Source organism: Vespula pensylvanica, chromosome 1 (assembly GCF_014466175.1).
Source record: "Vespula pensylvanica isolate Volc-1 chromosome 1, ASM1446617v1, whole genome shotgun sequence".
In the NCBI taxonomy this organism is placed as follows: domain Eukaryota; kingdom Metazoa; phylum Arthropoda; class Insecta; order Hymenoptera; family Vespidae; genus Vespula; species Vespula pensylvanica.
This window is the reverse complement of record NC_057685.1, coordinates 2,606,083-2,624,424: the sequence shown is the minus strand read 5'-3', so window position 1 is coordinate 2,624,424 and position 18,342 is coordinate 2,606,083. Positions and strand designations below refer to the sequence as shown.

General features: G+C 37.6%; 1 protein-coding gene across 1 annotated transcript in view; it reads left to right on the top strand.

The window, feature by feature from the left end:
• Positions 1–18,342, top strand: part of LOC122628024 (neurogenic protein mastermind) — a 188,063-nt gene that overhangs the window by 162,788 nt on the left and 6,933 nt on the right. The window contains exon 6 of the mRNA XM_043809823.1: positions 13,214–13,470. Within this exon, the coding sequence (XP_043665758.1) occupies positions 13,214–13,470 (257 nt within the window). The remainder of the gene's footprint in view (positions 1–13,213; positions 13,471–18,342) is intronic.

Here is an 18,342-nt window from a genome sequence, read left to right as displayed (position 1 = left end):
CTCTCTCTCTCTCTCTCTCTCTCTCTCTCTCTCTCTCTGTCTGTCTTTTGCGGCTTCAACGAAGTCGATATCCTAGAAAGGGAGAGAAAGCCTCCCTTAACTTCCTGTTGTTCCACCGGAACATCCTTCGTCCTAACTCCTGCCACGTATACGACGATCTTACGAGATAAATCTTATCCTAAAGACGAGAAAGCCATAAGAGATCATCTCTTATATAGAAAGAAATAATATTCGCCATTTTGCTCCATCTTTCGTATAAATGATCGACTGACTTATGGTTGATGTCCATTTGGAAACTTACAAACTAGTAAATACCCCTATTTATATATATATATATATATATATATATATATATATATATTTAAATGTAAAATCGGTCACGGTTAAAAAGATATTCAGGGGTCGAGTAAATTGATCGAGAAAAATTAAACGAGTGCCATTTTGTTTTTAATATTATCCTTCGACCGATATTATATTTCCCTTTTTTGTATGAAAACGATCTGGTTACGTTTACATCATCGACGATGATAATCGCGAAGAAAATGTACGAAACATCGATCAAGTACCCACACACACACACACACACACACGCACACACATGTATATGTCTTCCTCCTATATTTAATTCGTCGTAATGATCTCAGTAGATTTCGACAACAGTTGGTAGAAAATCTGTCGCGCCAAATCTCGAACTCGAAATCGTATCAATCTGTCATCGCTCTATTTGGAACGGTGGTAGGGGGTGGAGGATAAGGGGAGATACGAGAAGAGGGAGGAAAGAAGGAGAAGGAATATAGGGTAAAAGGAAAGGTACCTAGTAACCTAGCTACTCTTTTTTCCTTCGATGCTCTATCGTACCGGTCAATCTCCCGTGGAGGCGCAAGCTAACGGGGTCCATTACTTCCATATCATTTCGCACCCTCGGAATTCACTCGAGCTACGTTTCGGAATAAGAAAGAAAGAGAAAGATAATGGGTATGTGTGTTCACGAGTCGGCCATATGGCTCAAGTATACGAGCTACTACTTTTACATGGGATACGACCAATGGGATACAACAACAACGACTGCTACTTTCATGCCACTTTCAGCTTTCCGGATGGCGCTTCTCTTTCTCTAGTTCTCTCTCTCTTTCTCTCTCTCTCTCTCTCTCTCTCTTCTATCTTCTCTATCTCCCTGCTCATCTTTCGCTTATTAAATTACGTCCTCATAAATAACGTTGCCTACCTACGACGTAGCCTTATTTACCATTCCATCGGCTTCAACTAACTCCCCTCCTTCTTCTTCTTCTTCTTTTTCGGGACGAGCCACCGTCAAATCGGCATTCGTCATCCGTTTCCTTACTCACAGGGGTTGCTAGCCCAAGACGGGTAGTAGTACGTCCGTTCCATTCCTGTCGTCGAATAGACTAAGATAATAATACGTTCGGCCGTATAAAAAATCCATTTCTCATACGGACGACTCTGGGTTGCCCTTTTCTTTTCTCTTTTCCTTTTCTCTTTTTCCTATCTTTCTTTGTTCTTTTCCTTTTTTCGAATCCTCGCACTCTCGATCCAATTTGCCCTCGTATCTATTATCGTATCGAATCAGAGGTGAGAGACAAATAAAATAGATAAAGAAGAAAAATGGAGAGAGTCAAATAATATACTTCCTTCTAACAAACAAACGATTCTTTCGAAATATTGTTATTTCCCTTATGACGATAATGACAACTCGAAGTTATCGATATAGTCGAGAAAAATTATTGTCTTGAACTATTCAAAATTAAAAAAAAATAATAATAATAATAATAATAATAATAATAATAATAATAATAATAATAAAATAAGAAAAAAGAAAAGAAAAGAATCTTTCGACGACGGGAGGGGAAATTAAGAAAAAAAGAAACAAACAAAACGAACGAACGAACGAACGAGCGAACAAAAAAGAGAAAAAGGAAAAAAGAAGGAAGCATCAAAAAGCGTGTAAGGGAGATCGAAGGAGAAACAATATGGTGTATCGCGGTGGTGTGCCTCGTTAAAGCGGCCATATTTGCCGAAGGGAGGGATGAAACGGGTAGAGTAGAGAGAGAGGCTTCTACCTTATTCGACGGCACCCTCAAGGGTGGGCGGAGGATGATGCTTCGAGGTTGTGGCTGTGGCGGTAGCAGCGCGTATCCATAACCATCCTTTGTCTGGATAACGCAATTATTACCGCGTTTCATCATACCCTCCCGCCTAAAATTAGCCTCAAATGAAGTTACAATTACGGGCCCTCTGCTATCTCTACCCACTCTTCTTCCTCTCATCCTCTTGTTTCTCTCCCTGAACAAGGCAATGAATGAGAGAGAGTAAAAGAGAGAGAGAGAGAGAGAGAGAGAGAGAGAGAGAGAGAGAGAGAGACTTTCGGCTTTCTGCTCGACGACATCTCGACGAAGGACGAGGACGAAGGATAACAATGACGAGGAGAAGAGGAGACGAGGATGTCGCCCGGGGACACGAAATCCAGGTTGCCGTGGAAACGTCAGAGGACAGACGGAACCGCAATGAAACCGGATGGTCGCTTCTACTCTCTCTCTCTCTCTCTCTCTCTCTCTCTCTCTCTCTCTCTCTCTCTCTCTCTCTCTATCTATCTATCTCTATGTCTATCTCTATCTCTATATTTCTCTCTCTCTCTATCTCTCTTTCTCTCTGTCTCTCTCTCGTACACTACGAGCGGCCCATAATGCTTCCCATCCTTCCCTTTTGTTCATGCCCGAGAGCCCGGAATATACCGTAGTTGCAGTTGGTGGAGTCTCTATCGGGTAAAAGTGTCGCACCGGACAAGTCTCCGAGTCAAAAGGATGCCACCTTAGTTTCCTCTTTAAAAGTCAAAAGTATATATATATATATATATATATATATATATATATGTATGTATGTATGTACGTATTTATGTATGTATGTATGTATATGTATATGTATATTTATCAAAGTAACTATTTAGAACGAGACATTTTTAATATAGTTCAATAACATTTATAATAATATCCCTCTTCGACGTACGCGAAAGTTTCCAAAGATAACGTTGGTTCGTTTCTCGAAGAAGTATCGAACAATGATCTACTATAGTGTCTGTTAAAAAAAAAAAAAAAAAAAGAAGAAGAAGAAGAAGAAGAAGGAGAGGAAAGAAATAACGAGAAAAAGAAACTAGCTGCTCTACGGTAACGCACAAAGTCGTGTATACTGCAACGAAGGAGCACCGTTATGGTAGGCGATGTAGTATTAAAAGAGACAGAGAAAGAAAGGTAGACAGAGAAAGAGAGAGAGAGAGAGAGAGAGAGAGAGAGAGAGAGAAAAAGATATAGCGAAACCGCTATTCACCGCGCGATGAATCGTGGAATCGTACGTTTAATGGTCCGGTGATTAACGCAATGACCGACGGTTAACGAACCGCCAAGTACTCGTAGATTAATAGGATATCGTCAATGAAACGATCGTGTAGATACGTAATCGAATATTATCGATCGCTCGAATACAATAAGGTCTCTTGGTAATCGACTGGCCGAAGCAAAATGGCGACGAGGCTTCCATAACTTTGCGATACCGCGATTCTGTGTGGATGAGTTCAGAAAAGATTTCAAAGACAGCCTATCTATGTAATGTACCTACTTTCGAATAGAATCTCTTAATAAATTGCTATTGGAGAATTCTACCTGAAAAAAAAAGATAGAGAGAGAGAGAGAGAGAGAGAGAGAGAGAGAGAGAGAGAGAGAGAGAGATAGAGAGAGATGTTGAAATGGGAAAAAAATTAAGTGTGCCTTGGCAGTAGTAGGTCCAATACATTGGACCATCTCTCTTTCAAAATAAATCACAGCGTTCGACGTTCGTGCACGGTCGAGTTCGTAATAGTTCGCGTACACGGAAGGTATCCTCCTCTTGACTTCTCACCGTAATATACATATATATATATATATATATATATATATATATATATATATACAATGTACTAGCACGCGTATCTATGTATATGTATGTATGTGTGTGAACGCGTATGAAAGAGAAAGAGAAAGAGAGAGAGAGAGAGAAAGAAGTGTCAGTAAAGGCGATACATTATAAATCGTGTGTTACATTGTGCTTAGGAGGGTATCGTCGTGACTGTTGACTCGGTCGGTAGTATTGTTGGATGCACACCTTTTGTCGGCTCCGAAGCTAGCAAACAAACAACACACCAGAATACGCACACACACACACAAACAATATAACGATAGAGGAGTTTCGCGTATTTCTACGCGCTTTGGTCTCCGCGCGCGAGCACATGCGCGTTACCTATGGTTTAATATAGTTGTATATATAATACACGGAGAACGGCAGCTGCTGTTCGACAATGCTTCTCTACGTGTCTCTCTATATATATATGATATATATGTATATATACATATAAATATATATATATATATACATGTATGTATATATGTTTACGTACATATATGTGTAGTATGTGTATAATAATATACTCGTCCCAAGCAGAGGGGTGCACTTCATCAAAATGACTGGGATGCGGCATTTGGGGTGGCACAGAAATGGTGTGCCACGTCGGTGGTGCTAGGATATTCTGCTTTAATCTAACCTATAGCTATATATGTATATATCAAATATATATATATATATATATACCTGATCCGCAAGCACGTTCTCTCGCGTGTATCTACGTGAACTCCTGCGCAAGCTCGCCATCTCTTTCTCTCTTTCTCTTCCTTCTGATAGCTTTCGTTCTTCTCCTCTTTCCTCGTGCTCATCTAGCGGATCCTTTCGATGGCACTCTTCCAACCCTCGAAAGATTAAGAAGACACCGACACTATGAGGCTACGAGTTTGGGAATTGACCGAAACTTGTGTCCGAAATTTCTACCGTGTGTTCAGTATAGTCGGCTCTCTACGAGATAGGAATGTTAATTTCAAAGAGAGAGAGAGGGAAAGAGAGAGAGAGAGAGAGAGAAAAGAGAGTAAGTTTTGATGTTTTCTGTAAAACCTTTTTTTAATTTCAAATAAAATATAATTTTCACTATCTATTTTACTTAAATTTAATAAGAATACTTGATAGCACATTGTTTATCATTTATCAAGCTGATAATATTCGAAGATTTATATAAATAATTCGCGAACGTTCAACGTTTGAGAAAATTGAATTTCTTATAATTTACTTGGACTGGTTAAAATACTTGGAAAAAAAGAGGCTTATTAAAAAAAAAAAAAAAAAAAAAAAAAAAAACGTTACATTATCAGGAATTAAATAAATTAAATAAGCCTCAAAATAACTAGAATGACACTCGTCCTACCTGTAAATAAACAAATAAATAAATAAATAAACAAAATTATGTCGTTAATAAATAATAGGAGCAAATAAATGAGCAAAAGGAATGAACAAAAGAAGACAAGAAAGAAATCAGTCGTTCCTTCGAAATTTCGAATTTCCGAATTAATTAAGAATTAAGAACAATACAATACAAGTAGATTGAAACGGTAAACAATCTTAGTGGTTGTGTAGTAAGTCGATGATATAACTTTTGTTCAAGAATCAGTGCGAAGAGAAGGACTCAAAGAGTAGCTTGGTACATTACAAACTCACTCTCTGTCTTTCTCTCTCTCTCTCTCTCTCTCTCTCTCTCTTCTCTCCTCTTCAAAGAGAAACGGAGAAGAAAAGAGAGAGAGAGAGAGAGAGAGACAGAGAGAAAGAGAGATGGTGGAATATCAGGATACACCTTTTCCAGGCATTGTGCTCCTCTGAAGGGCGTACAATAGCCATGGACCAAGTCCCGTATTGTGTCTACGGTGCGACGGAACGGTTCTCGCTCTCTTCTTCTTCTTCTCCTTCTCCTTCTCTCTCTCTCTCTCTCTCTCTCTCTCTCTCTCTTTCTATCTCTCTCTTACTTATTCTCTTACTCTCTAGCTTTACACCCACTACTCATCTCTATCTCTCTCTTTCTCTTTCACTGCTTAGTCTCTTGATTCTCCGGTTAACGAGTGAAAGAAAGAGAGAGAGAGAGAGAGAGAGAGAGAGAGAGAGAGAGAGAGAGAGAGAGAATTCAGTTCTAGAGTTATATTCTCGCGTAGTCCATAGTTCGTAGCATCTGCCTCGGTGGTGACTAAATCCTCCGAAAATCCCCATTGAAATCCTCCACGATTCTCCGTGGTGGCCCATATAATGGTCTGTAATAACTTTAAAGCCCGATATTAACGCGCGAATAAATCTCCTGACGATAGACTTGTCGCTGTTGATTAGCGAAAAATAGGGTGGGTGGTTGGACGTAGTAATAGTGGTGGTGGGAAGAGAGGGGTGGAGAGTGGTAGAGTGATATGATTATTAACGTGTCATCGAATCGTACTAATTCGGTGGATATATCGATCTACATAAATAATACGTTAATACATAGATATATTCAATATATATATATATATATATGTATATATAGATATATACGTATTTTATCGCGTATAGTGTACATTATGTGGGTATACTAACGTTAAGAAGAAAGGCGAGTTCCCGTTACGCTCGAAGGACACACCTTTCGAAAGCGGAGCGTATAAATGGCGATTAAATCCGAAGAAATTAAGACCGACGGTGTATTTCGGGGAGAAAATTTAAATCCTCTTCTAACAACGACTGAAATCTCCTATTTCTCCTTTCATTTTCTCTCTATCTCTATCTTTTATACTCTTTATCTCTTTCCTTCTCTCTCTCTCTCTCTCTCTCTCTCTCTCTCTCTCTCTCTTTCTCTCTCTCCCTTTCTGTCTTTCCCTTGGAGAAAGCATAGCGTTGAGAAATGCGATAAAGTTCGCGTAGAGGTAATTTGAGTATAAAGTTTTATTCGCAATAATTTAGTTCGAAGGGTGGGGTAAAAGAGAAAGAGAGAAAGAGAGAAAGAGAGAAAGAGAGAGAGAAAGAGAGAGAGAAGAGTAGTGGTGGAAGAAGAGGGTGGCGAACAGGGACGAACGTAGGTAACTCTACCTATGTATATAAGTAGATATATATATATACTATATAGTTTACATGAATATATATATATATATATATATATATATTATATATATAGGTAGTATGTAGATACATAGAGGTGTGCTGCTCGCCTTTGCGTTCTTCCCTCCATGAAGCAAGCGCACGAGTAGAGGAGCGCAGAAGCGCGGGTCATATATTTGATGGGATACTTGGCATAAAGTCGCGCATAAAAGTAATGCCAACATTAAAGTTTGTGGTTCCAGAGCCATGCCACTGGCGTATCCTCCTCCTCGTCCTCCTCCTCGTCGTCTTCGTCGTCGTCTTCGTCGTCGTCGTCGTCGTCGTAGTCGTCGTCGTCGTCTCTGTTCAGCCACCATCGTAGTGAGCTTATCCGATGCTTTCTAAACTGTGAGCTTCTCGCATTTGTTCATCGAACGAACGAACGAACGAACGAACGAATGAACGAACGAACGAACGAACGAACGAACGAACGAACGAACTACCACTTCGTACCTATGCTTTTTCATAGATATATTCGTCGAGAATAAGAACCTAAGAGAGTTTATGGATAGAGAGAAAAAAAAGAGAGAGAAAGAGAGCAAGAGAGAAGAAAGATAATTTATTGCCAGATATAGCTATACGATCTCATCGAGAAAAATGTGATCGAAGTACAAAAAAAAAAGAAAATTAGAGGAATATAAACGATTTATAGAACTATCAGACTGGCTCCTAAGTAAAAAGTCAAAATTTATATTATTTTCTATCGATATAAACAATATATATTATATAAGGAATACTGATATTTGTTATTGAAAATTTTTTACAAAGTACGTATACTGGCCGATGCGATAGTATAAAGAGATAGTAAGATCGCGTGTGGATTGTAATAGTAATCAATTTTTAATAGAAAAAAAAAAAAGAACGTGTATGTACATACTAGTATTTATTTAGATATCGATGTCAATCGAAGAATATAGATAGTAATAGTAGACTTGCGGCTGGGTTGTAATAGTATAGCATAGTATTGTATTATGTTGGTACAATTTACGGAAAAAAATATACTATTGTTTTTTATGTAGATATCTAATAATACAAATCCCTATATTACTCATTGACCAACCTCGATAATAAAAATGGAGTGAGAGAAAGAGCCAAAAGAGAACATTGATTATTATAAATATAATTCGGTAAAGGTAAAATATATAAAAAAAAAAAAAAAAAAAAATATGACGAGACAAAGATTTAATAGTACAAACTACAAGATTAAAATGTTTACATTATATCTCTTCGTCTATCTGTCTCTCCTTCTCTCTTTCTCTTTCTTGCAACTACCCAATAAAGTTAAAATATAAACAAATATCGTAACAGAAAGATTTAATGATTAGAATGCGCTATATATTACAAACTAATGGATATAAAATAAAATGTGTGTGAGGATCTGAAAATAATATTTATGTTATATTTCTCTCTTTCTCTCTCAATCGTTCTCTCTATCTTTCAAAGTTATCGTTCGATGGATCGACTTGGCCTCAGTCCCGATAAAATAACGCGACGATATCGACGTAACGTTGGAATACGAGCGGATACGAGCGTGGTATATAGTACGACCGAGCGGTGATTTAAATCAGCATTCGGAGTCGTTTAAAAACGGCGACATCGAAAATGGCTTCTAGAAATGGATACTCCCAAGGTAAATCGTATCTCGTCGTCGTCGTCGTATAGTTGAAATAATAACCAATAAAGTATACACATAGATAATACTAACGTAGAAATCCTTTTAACTATTTCTCATTCGTCCTCGGTGTCTCGTTAATAGATTTTTTATATATCTCGTCAATATTGTGAAAGGCTTAGAAATTAAAAAAAAAAAAATTACATACATTTACAATTACACACACGCATAAAAAAGAAGAAGAAGAAGAAGAAGAAGAAGTAGAAGTAGAAGTAGAAGAAGAAAAGGTAAAAAGGTCAGAGGGGTGGATCCAAACACTCAAAGGCAAGTCGAAGAGTTTACTTCGAGTGGCCGTTTGGGAACGATCGGTTGGCGCCAAGGGAGGCATAGCTTCTTCCCCCACGTGGCACCCCCGACACGCTTCACCCTCATAATTCTACTACTCGTCCTAGCCAGTATTACAATAGGTGGCACACGATTACAATTTTCCTTGGATGGTCTTGAATCTTGCGACAAAAATCTTACAACTTCAAAAATCATTGCCAACGAACGATTAGATACTTCTCTCTGACATTCTTGCTTTCTTTCCTTTTCTGTCTTATTTTCTTGGGGAAAAAAAAAAAAATCCTTTTCTTTTTTTCTTTTCAATCTTTATTTCCTTTTCTGTTTCCTTTTTTTTTTTTTTTTCAAAGGAAAAAGATTCTTCTCGTTTAGATCTTTTTAACGCGAAATAAACGATCGTACTTCGTCGTGAAGGAAAAAGAAAGATGGGAGAGGGGTGAGAAGAAAGAAAAAGAAAAAAAGAAAGAAATAATAAAAAATGAAAGGGATAAGTAGGTTTTCGTACTCGACAACGTTCGGTTCTATTTGTTACTAAGAAAAAAGAAATAGGAGATACTTAGAAGACGTTTATTTGTCCGTTTGCCACGAGATCCGGAACGCGTCACTTGTCGCCGAATAAAATTGAACTCGATTAAAGTCGTGGCTTGTTCCCTCTCGTGACTCCGAATTTTCTCTTTCTCTACAAGAACGAGAGAGAGAAAGAGAGAGAGAGAGAGAAAGAAAAAGGAAAAGAGACAGACAGAAAAAGAGAGAGAGAGAGAGAGAGAGAGCATTAAAGTGCACGGAATTCGACTCGGAATCCTGAAGCAAGGTGCAACGTTACGGGCCATAGACCGCAACAGGGGCGTAGATAAAACCACGAGAGGGTGGTCCGTACGGAACGGAGACACTCAATGATTAGATGAAGTGCAAGAGGGTTGGAAAAAGAGAAGGATAGAGAGAGAAAGAGAAGTAGACTTAGAGAAGAACAGAATACATACATATAAGAGAAAGAGAAAGAGAAAGAGAGAGAGAAGAAAATCCAAGCATTTCCTCTTCGTTCATTTCCATCTACCTCTCTTTCTCTCTTTCTCTCTTTCTCTCTCTCTCTCTCTCTCTCTCTTTCTCTTTCTCTCTCTTTTATGTTCTCCACCATTCTCTTCTCGATTTTCTCGACAAGCAGCAGCCATAAAAGAACCCTTCGGTCCTTCCTTATATCCGCGAATCCGACTTTTCACGTCGATCGATATTCTCTCGTTCGTTCGAGATAGATACATACGGAAACAAAAAAGAACAAAAAAAAAAAAAAGAAAATATGTGAGAAGAGAAAAGAAAAGAAAATACTTTTTAGGAATCTCTTTTAGATCGGCATGGCACGCAGCCGCTAATTAACGCGAGCGTATCTCTAAGTGTGTTAGTAATAATGATGACGGTTGCGATGATGGCGATGGTGTGTGGTGATGGTATGGATGGCGATGGTAGCGACGGCACGAGCTCGAAACGTTACTTTAAAGAAGAAAACACGATTGTTTATTCCTTCCTTCGAAGAGTCTCGCTTGCTCGGCAACACCGATAAAATCTCCTACTGTTACGTGAACGGCGAGTCGACGAGTCGTTGCACTTAATTAAATTGCCGATTATGCTCGTTATAGACCGCCGCCCGAGTATACGTCGACTCGTTATACGTACTTATTTACTTACCTACCTAAGTATGTACGCCCCTAGATACGTGTATGTAACTAGGTATCTTCTATTCGTAGTTACGTTTCCATAAGTTTCGCGGAAGACACGCGCCACGATTTTCATCGCGAGCGAAATACGATTTCACCGCGGAAGACGTGGAGACTTCGTGCGAGAAACCGTGATTGATTTTTAACACAATAAATATATTTATTATAGATATACGTATATAAATAAAGAAATATATATGTATGTATCTACATATATCTTTCGGTTTTAAAGAAGAATTAATTAACCTATAGAATTTTTCTTTTCTATCCTTTTGTTTTTAACTTTTCTATCGACATAAAAACTATATATATATATATATATATATATATATATATATATATATAGAAATATAATAGTCGTTCGTAAATAGTAATAATTATTTGTATAAACAATATAAATATCGAACGCGTGAAATATCTATTAAATATCATTTCGTAATAATTCAGTTCGTTCTTCTTGCATAACACCGTTTGATACCTTCTAATCACCCTAGAGCCTAACCTTGATAAGGATCGCTGCTAATTGTTGCGAATTGGCGAAGGTGGCGAACGAACGAGGGAGTTCGGGCAACAGGTGTCCTCTGATTGATCGCCGTTACTCGCACCCTCACGATTACCTAGCCCACAAACACATCCACGACAGAAACGAAGGACTTAATGTCGATCCATTACGAACTGGCCCATCCCGGTGCGGATTCGTTGACCCACCACCGTTGACTAAACCCGTTGCAAAATGAGACGAAAAGAGAAAATGGAGCTGGTAATGCGATTCCATTGAACGTATCGATGTCTCTCAGGACGCATTGAATTTTTTTTCTTTCTTATCGGCGATTTTTAACCGAAGCAAATAGATTTATTTCTTCTATCTTATTTCATCGAATTGCCAAAAGGAACTTTCTTAATGTTCGATCAAGTAATAATAAATTAATACGTCAAAATATGAATAGATCAAACGAATTATGAAAATTCATTGAATCCATAAACTTCGTTCGATGAAAAACCGATAAAAACTTTTTCTAACATAAATCAACATTTCAGAAAATAAGCGAGTTATAAATACGAATCTTCCAAATTCATCAAACTTCAAGTATGAAACTTCCAAACCTATAAAATAATAAATAACGTCCATACTTAATTCGATCTTAATATATACATAGATTCAGAGATTGATTAAATAATAAAGAATATTAAAATCATTACGAATGATGACTTAGTTACGTAACTTGATATTATATCAGTAGAGACGAGGATGAAAATCTCTTTTAATGAAACGTTCAATAATGATAAATATATCTCGATCAAATGAATGAAATGGAAAAGAGAGAATTAGCAAGAAAATATTCGATAAAAATAAAGGAAAGAAAAAAAAAAAAAGAAAACGAACAAAAAAAAAGGAATAATAAAAAGAAAAAGAAAGAAAAAAAAATGGCTAAACCCCGTTGGTTTCCGTGTGCTAAGAGATATAGGGAAGGGCGAAAGGGCGTAGCCGTCGGTCGTTGGCGCCTCGTATGAACTTCTTCCGCGAACCGAAACCGGTGTTGCGAGGAGCAGCACGCGGCGAGATTAACGGCGCTGCCGCGAATATTCACCGAGGTAATTGATACCGACGTCCAACCGGCTGACCATTCAAAGCGCACGCACGATATATCACGGATAATAAGCGCGGGTTGCATGCTCGAAGGAAGAGAAGCAAGTAAAGGAGAAACGAAGGAGGACTGTTGCCTCCGCTACTTCTATCCTCCTTCGTTTCCTCTCCTCCTCCTGTTTCTTTGAGTTCCAAAGGCTTCCTCTAGAGTTCTCCTTCTCATTTACGATTACACGCTGGTTCCGCAAAGTCACGTTTGCTATTCTACGTCCAAGGAACCCCGAGAGAGCTGTCAGGAACAATGCCGATATGTCGATAACATATCCCATCTACGATGTATACATACATATGTATCTAACTTGTTCTATACGATAAGAAATAGACTCCCAAGAAAAGAGAGAGAGAGAGAGAGAGAGAGAGAGAGAAAGAAAGGACAATAATCAAATCGTCCGATCGGTAATTAATCATCGTTTACTCGGGAATTATTTTCGGATTTCTTCAATCACCGTACGAGGAACAAAATCGACGTTAACGAGATCGAACGATACCGGAATATCTATGAATATGCTAACGAACGTAAACGCGTTCGTAACAATAGTTTGAGTAATGTCAATTGTAAGACGTGCTGAACTTCTTTAACCAAAATAGTTTGATTTATCAATTAGAGATCTTGAGAGATCTTCTTACGATATTTACGTAATCATTATTCGAACGATATATATATATATATAATATAATATGAAATTTTTAAGATATCTCTTTAGAATCACCCTGTATAATATAATACACATACACATGTATATATATATATATATATATATATATATATATAATATAGTGTCGTTCGTGCGGCAAAGTTCTCTCGATGGTGCACGAGCGTAAAGTATTGAGTTATCGGGTTAAGAGTCGAATCGAACTTACCGGGAGTACCTACCGGCGACCTATTGTTCGCAGAATCGTGAGAAACAAGGCGGCAGAGAAGGCGAAGCACGCGCATCAGCAACAGCAGGCGCAGCAGCAGCAAGGTCAGCAACAAGGTCAGCCAGGATCAGGTGGTTCCGTGTCGGTGATAGCCCATGCACCTGCCACACCGGCGGGTCATCCTGCGGCCGCCGCTCCCAATGCCTACAGCATCAGTGGCATCCTCGGAATCCCCGCACACCATCAGGATCCAAACGGCAATAGCATCAAGAGAAAGCGAGCCGATGACGGTGAGTCACCTTGCTACTTCTTTAAACCTTACCGTAAACCCTTCGTTATCCCATCTTACGTTATCGAAAATATTTTTCCTTCGTTTTCGAGAATCTTAGAAATTTATTCCTTTCCCCAACCTCCTTTTTATTTATAATTACAAACAAGTAATCAATTATATCGATGAAAATATGATAAATTGTAATTAATGGATAATGATTATCGTTGATGTTTTTTTTTTTATGTAACTAATTTCTTCTTTCTTTCTTTCTTTTTTTTTTCTTTTTTCTATTTTTTTTTTTTTTTTTTTTATATTTATGAGATCTCATTTATTATCCAAACGTGATTAGGTACGATATAAAATGAGTGATACTTTACTTTTAAACTACAGTATATATGTATATATATATATATATATATATATATATATATGTATATACGTCTCTTGAATTAACGATTCGAATCTATTCCATTTTTATATAACTAGTTATATATGAGATAATTATTATTAACGTAGATACAATATAATAGAAAATAAGTGATCATCTAAATTAACGTATACAAGTTTGATATCTATCGTCTCTCTCTCTTTCTCTCTCTCTCTCTCTCTCTCTCTCTCTCTCTCTCTCTCTCTCTCTCTCTCTCTCTCTCTCTCTCTCTCTCTCTCTCTCTCTCTCTCTCTCTCTCTCTGATTAACGATCCCAATTAAATAAACCAAATATTCTAAATCTATTTTAGATCGAATCTGGTAACACTTATCAAGATAATCGAGATTCTCCGTAATAGTTTATTTTATTCTCTCGTAGCGATAATATCTCTCTAAGAAGGCGAATATAGTGGCAAGGTGCCTCTACTCGACTGACTCTCCCAGCAAACGAATAAAACTGTTTTCGAGAAGGAAATAGAGAGAAGGAAAGAAAGAGAGACAGAGAGAGGGAGAAAAAGAGGGAGTACTTATTTACGAGCGATCGGGGTTACCGCGAGAGAGAAGGTTGTCGCGGCTCGAGTAAGATTAGCCACACACACGGCAAGGTTATCGGTCAAACGTCGCACAGCACGTGCTGCGATTCATTCTGCTGTCATTGCGTGAATAACGCGGCCCGAAATATTCCTGACACGTGCCGTACACACGTGACCTACGACGATGCGTTCGCGGAAGCAAAGAGAGAACGAAAGAGAAAGAGAGAAAGAGAGAGAGAGAGAGAGAGAGAGAGAGAGAGAACACATCGAATTTATAAACAATTCGTTATCCTTCGTTTAATAAGGAACAATAAGTTTTTTTACTTGCTGCTACGCGTTAAAACCTTGAAATATTCTATGAGAAAATCTTATCGTTATTAGAACGAAGAATATATATTTTTCAAAACGATATCGAGCTGTTTCGAAATCAAAAAATATTTAATTAATACAAAAATATATACATATATAAATTTATTAATATATTATATATATATATATACATATAAAATCATAAAAAGCTATAACAAGAGACACGTTATGATTAATATTAGATAACAAGTGTATATGCTTCCTTGCATGACTATTTCTTTCTTTCTTTTTTTTTTTTTTTCCTTTCTTTCATCCAATTACAATCAGAGCGGTTATTTCGAATTAAATATTTTTCGAGAAGCATCGAAATGTCAGTTTTAGCCTACCCTCTACAAACTTAATAGAATTTTTCGGAAAAAGCATCACGACGAAGAAGAATCATGACAAAATGCACGACTCGAACGTATTCTACGAATGAATTATAAACGATGTCCTGAAGTTTCCTACATTGATACATACGCGCACACATACATATATATATATATACATAAAAAAAATATAGATATATATATACACACATATATGTATCGATTCGTACCAATGCACGAACCGGCACCGATGATACACGAGTAATTCGATATAATCGGATTACGCGAGCGACGGATGCGGTCGCAAAAGTGGTTGCGTCCGCGGCGAAAGCACTCAATGTTTTGCGGCCGCGGAGGGTGTACGTATTAGATTATAAACTTCACAGACCACAGCGGTTTCTATATCTCGACCCAACGACACATTAGTCTCCCTGTTTCTCTCCGGGGATATTATCGGCCGGTATACACACACACATACATACGTACGTACATAGGTACGTACGTATGTTTCTATGTATATACATAGAAACACCGTACGGACCTCTTATCGTCGACTCTTTCGAAATCGTTCTATTCAATCACTTTTCACTTTGTCTCGTATAAATCAATTTCATTATCAACTAATTCACATTTCAAGTTACTCGAGATATTGTACTACACGTGGGTGAATAATGTTTTATAGATTAAACGAGTATTAATGAGAATTTCGTTCAAATAAATGTTAGAAGAAATTGTTCCGCTACGTGGGCGTGACTGGACGTGGAATAATAATCGAAAGAAAATATAAATAAATAATTAAAAAAACGAAAAAAAAAAGACGGATATTATACTTCGCCTATCACTCTTATGATAGCAATAAAATATCTATAGGGAGTAATCTTTTTATATATATTTTTATATCGAATGCTTTTATAAAGTCAAAAGGAAAAAAGATGTATGAACGCGTGCATTTTGTTGATCTATTTATCCGATACGCATCCTGTAAATAAAAATCTACCAATCCTAGTTTGGACAAATTTATTCGACAATTTTTGAAAAATAAAAAAATATACACAGGCATATATGTGTGTGTGTGTGTGTGTGTGTGTGTGTACGATGAAATATCGTGTTTCATGATATAATAATGATTTTATAAATCTTGATTAACGATAAATCAATTCAGAATTGATCTTTGATTTTAACAATATTTAAAAGATCCATATAACACAGTCAAATCGACAAAATATATAAAAACATATATGTACACACGCACACTCGTACAAATCTTAAAAAATATATTGCAATTACCAAAAAAAAAAAAAAAAGCGAACAAATGTCTCTTAAATCCACAAAATTGTTAGAAGATAAAAGAAAAAAAAAAGAAAATATACATAGATACGTACGTACACGCATGCGTAAATACGAACGATTCGAAAATCTTACATAGAAACAAGTTATTTATACTTGCGACGATCGAAGACGATCCCATCGCCGAGGTTTCGGTTCTGTTGCTTATTACGAATTTACGAAGAACCTCTCGAGGGAAGCATTGCAATCTATCGGGGCTGTTTGTTGTCGCGTTACATCTGCGCGCTTTTCGCCCTACGTAGAATTCCAAAGGCCGTTCGTGTCCCACCCTACATAGCACGTTATATACATATATACATATAAACATATACATACATATAGATACATATACATATATATATATATATATATAGAGATATATGTATATAAAGATGTACACACACGATCGGTCGTGAACGACAAAGTTAGAGGGGACTTGCAACGGGACCAGATTCACCCCAAAGTCCATTATTACCCATGTATTGTATTGCTTAACATTGACTCAATTGCTTTCGAATAACGTGCTTGCTCGCTCGCGAGCTCTTCTCTAGTTGCCCTCACAAGCATCAATCGAATCATTCGATTTACTGCTCTTTTTTTCCTCTCTGTCTTTCTCCCTCTCTGTCTTTTTCTCTCATGAATTACCATCAGGAAAAAAAAAATAAAGGAAAAGGGGGACAGTATGCATTTTGACTTTACTATTGAACGACTCGTAACTCGTGTCATTTTGGGACATCGGTCAGTTTGGGATAGAAAAAAAAAGGGGGAAAAGAAAAAGAGAGGGTGGATGACTATAAAAATTTGCATTAATCGTTTCTACGTCTCGTGTATATATTATATAATATATAAATATATATATGTATATATATATATATATATTTATTCGTCGTGAAGTTTCACGGCGCCATTTTTAGCGGGTTTTATTTTTTCGATATCGAACAAATGGATATTAGAAATAAATCATTGTATTACACGAAGGAACGTATAAAAACAGTTTGAACGAAATGACGAATAAACGATCGTCATTAACACGAACTTGACTAAGATATCACGTGCGTGACCAAAAGTAATAAACATATAACGGATCGGTATTCGTCGTTAATTCTTACGGATAACAAGGATAACGAAAGAGCTCGCGAAATAGATCATTGCCATCAAAACAAAAGGTTGACTCGTTCCGGCAGGGAGAAAAGTGGAAATCCCAGAATGGTAACGCGGTGTACGAGTGGCAATAACCGAGGGAAACCAACGTAAAAAGATAGAAAGAGATAGATAAAGAAAGAGAGAGAGAGAGAGAGAGAGGTAACTTCAGGTTGTGAGGGTGGATTAACTCGGCCGATCGAATCGTAAAATTCAAGCAAGTGCCATGGAAAAGGGGTGTGGGGGTGGTATTCGCGTGCGGAAGGAAGACAGAAAGAGAAAGAGAAAGAGAGACAAATATAGAGTAAAAGTAAACGTGTACACATACATATATCGGTGTAGTAGGTATAAGTACGTATTCGGTAGATGGTAGCCTCACGTTTGAAACGGGGCTTTTATAGCGGTCCAGGAACGAATCCTGCCGGTCGAATGGTCGAGACCGGCCGGACAATCACAACTTGACAGGGAGGTTTAACGAGCCCTATGCTAGGCACCACCAAGCCCATCCTACCTCGTCTCTCCTACCCTCGGATGGTCATTTAATTATTCGAGATACCCCGTACGTTGGACCTCCACGTCTACTACATTGTGGAACACTGTCCATACCTTCACACACATCCCCTTTCGCGGCTTTCGTTCTACGGCGGACTCGTTCGGACCAACCGAAAGGGTTGTAGAGTAAAAGGGGTGGTAGTAGAGAGAGAAAGAGAGTCGACTGACCAACACGCAAAATACGTAGACATGCCTATATACGATAGTGTGTATGTATGTATCTATGTATGTATGTAG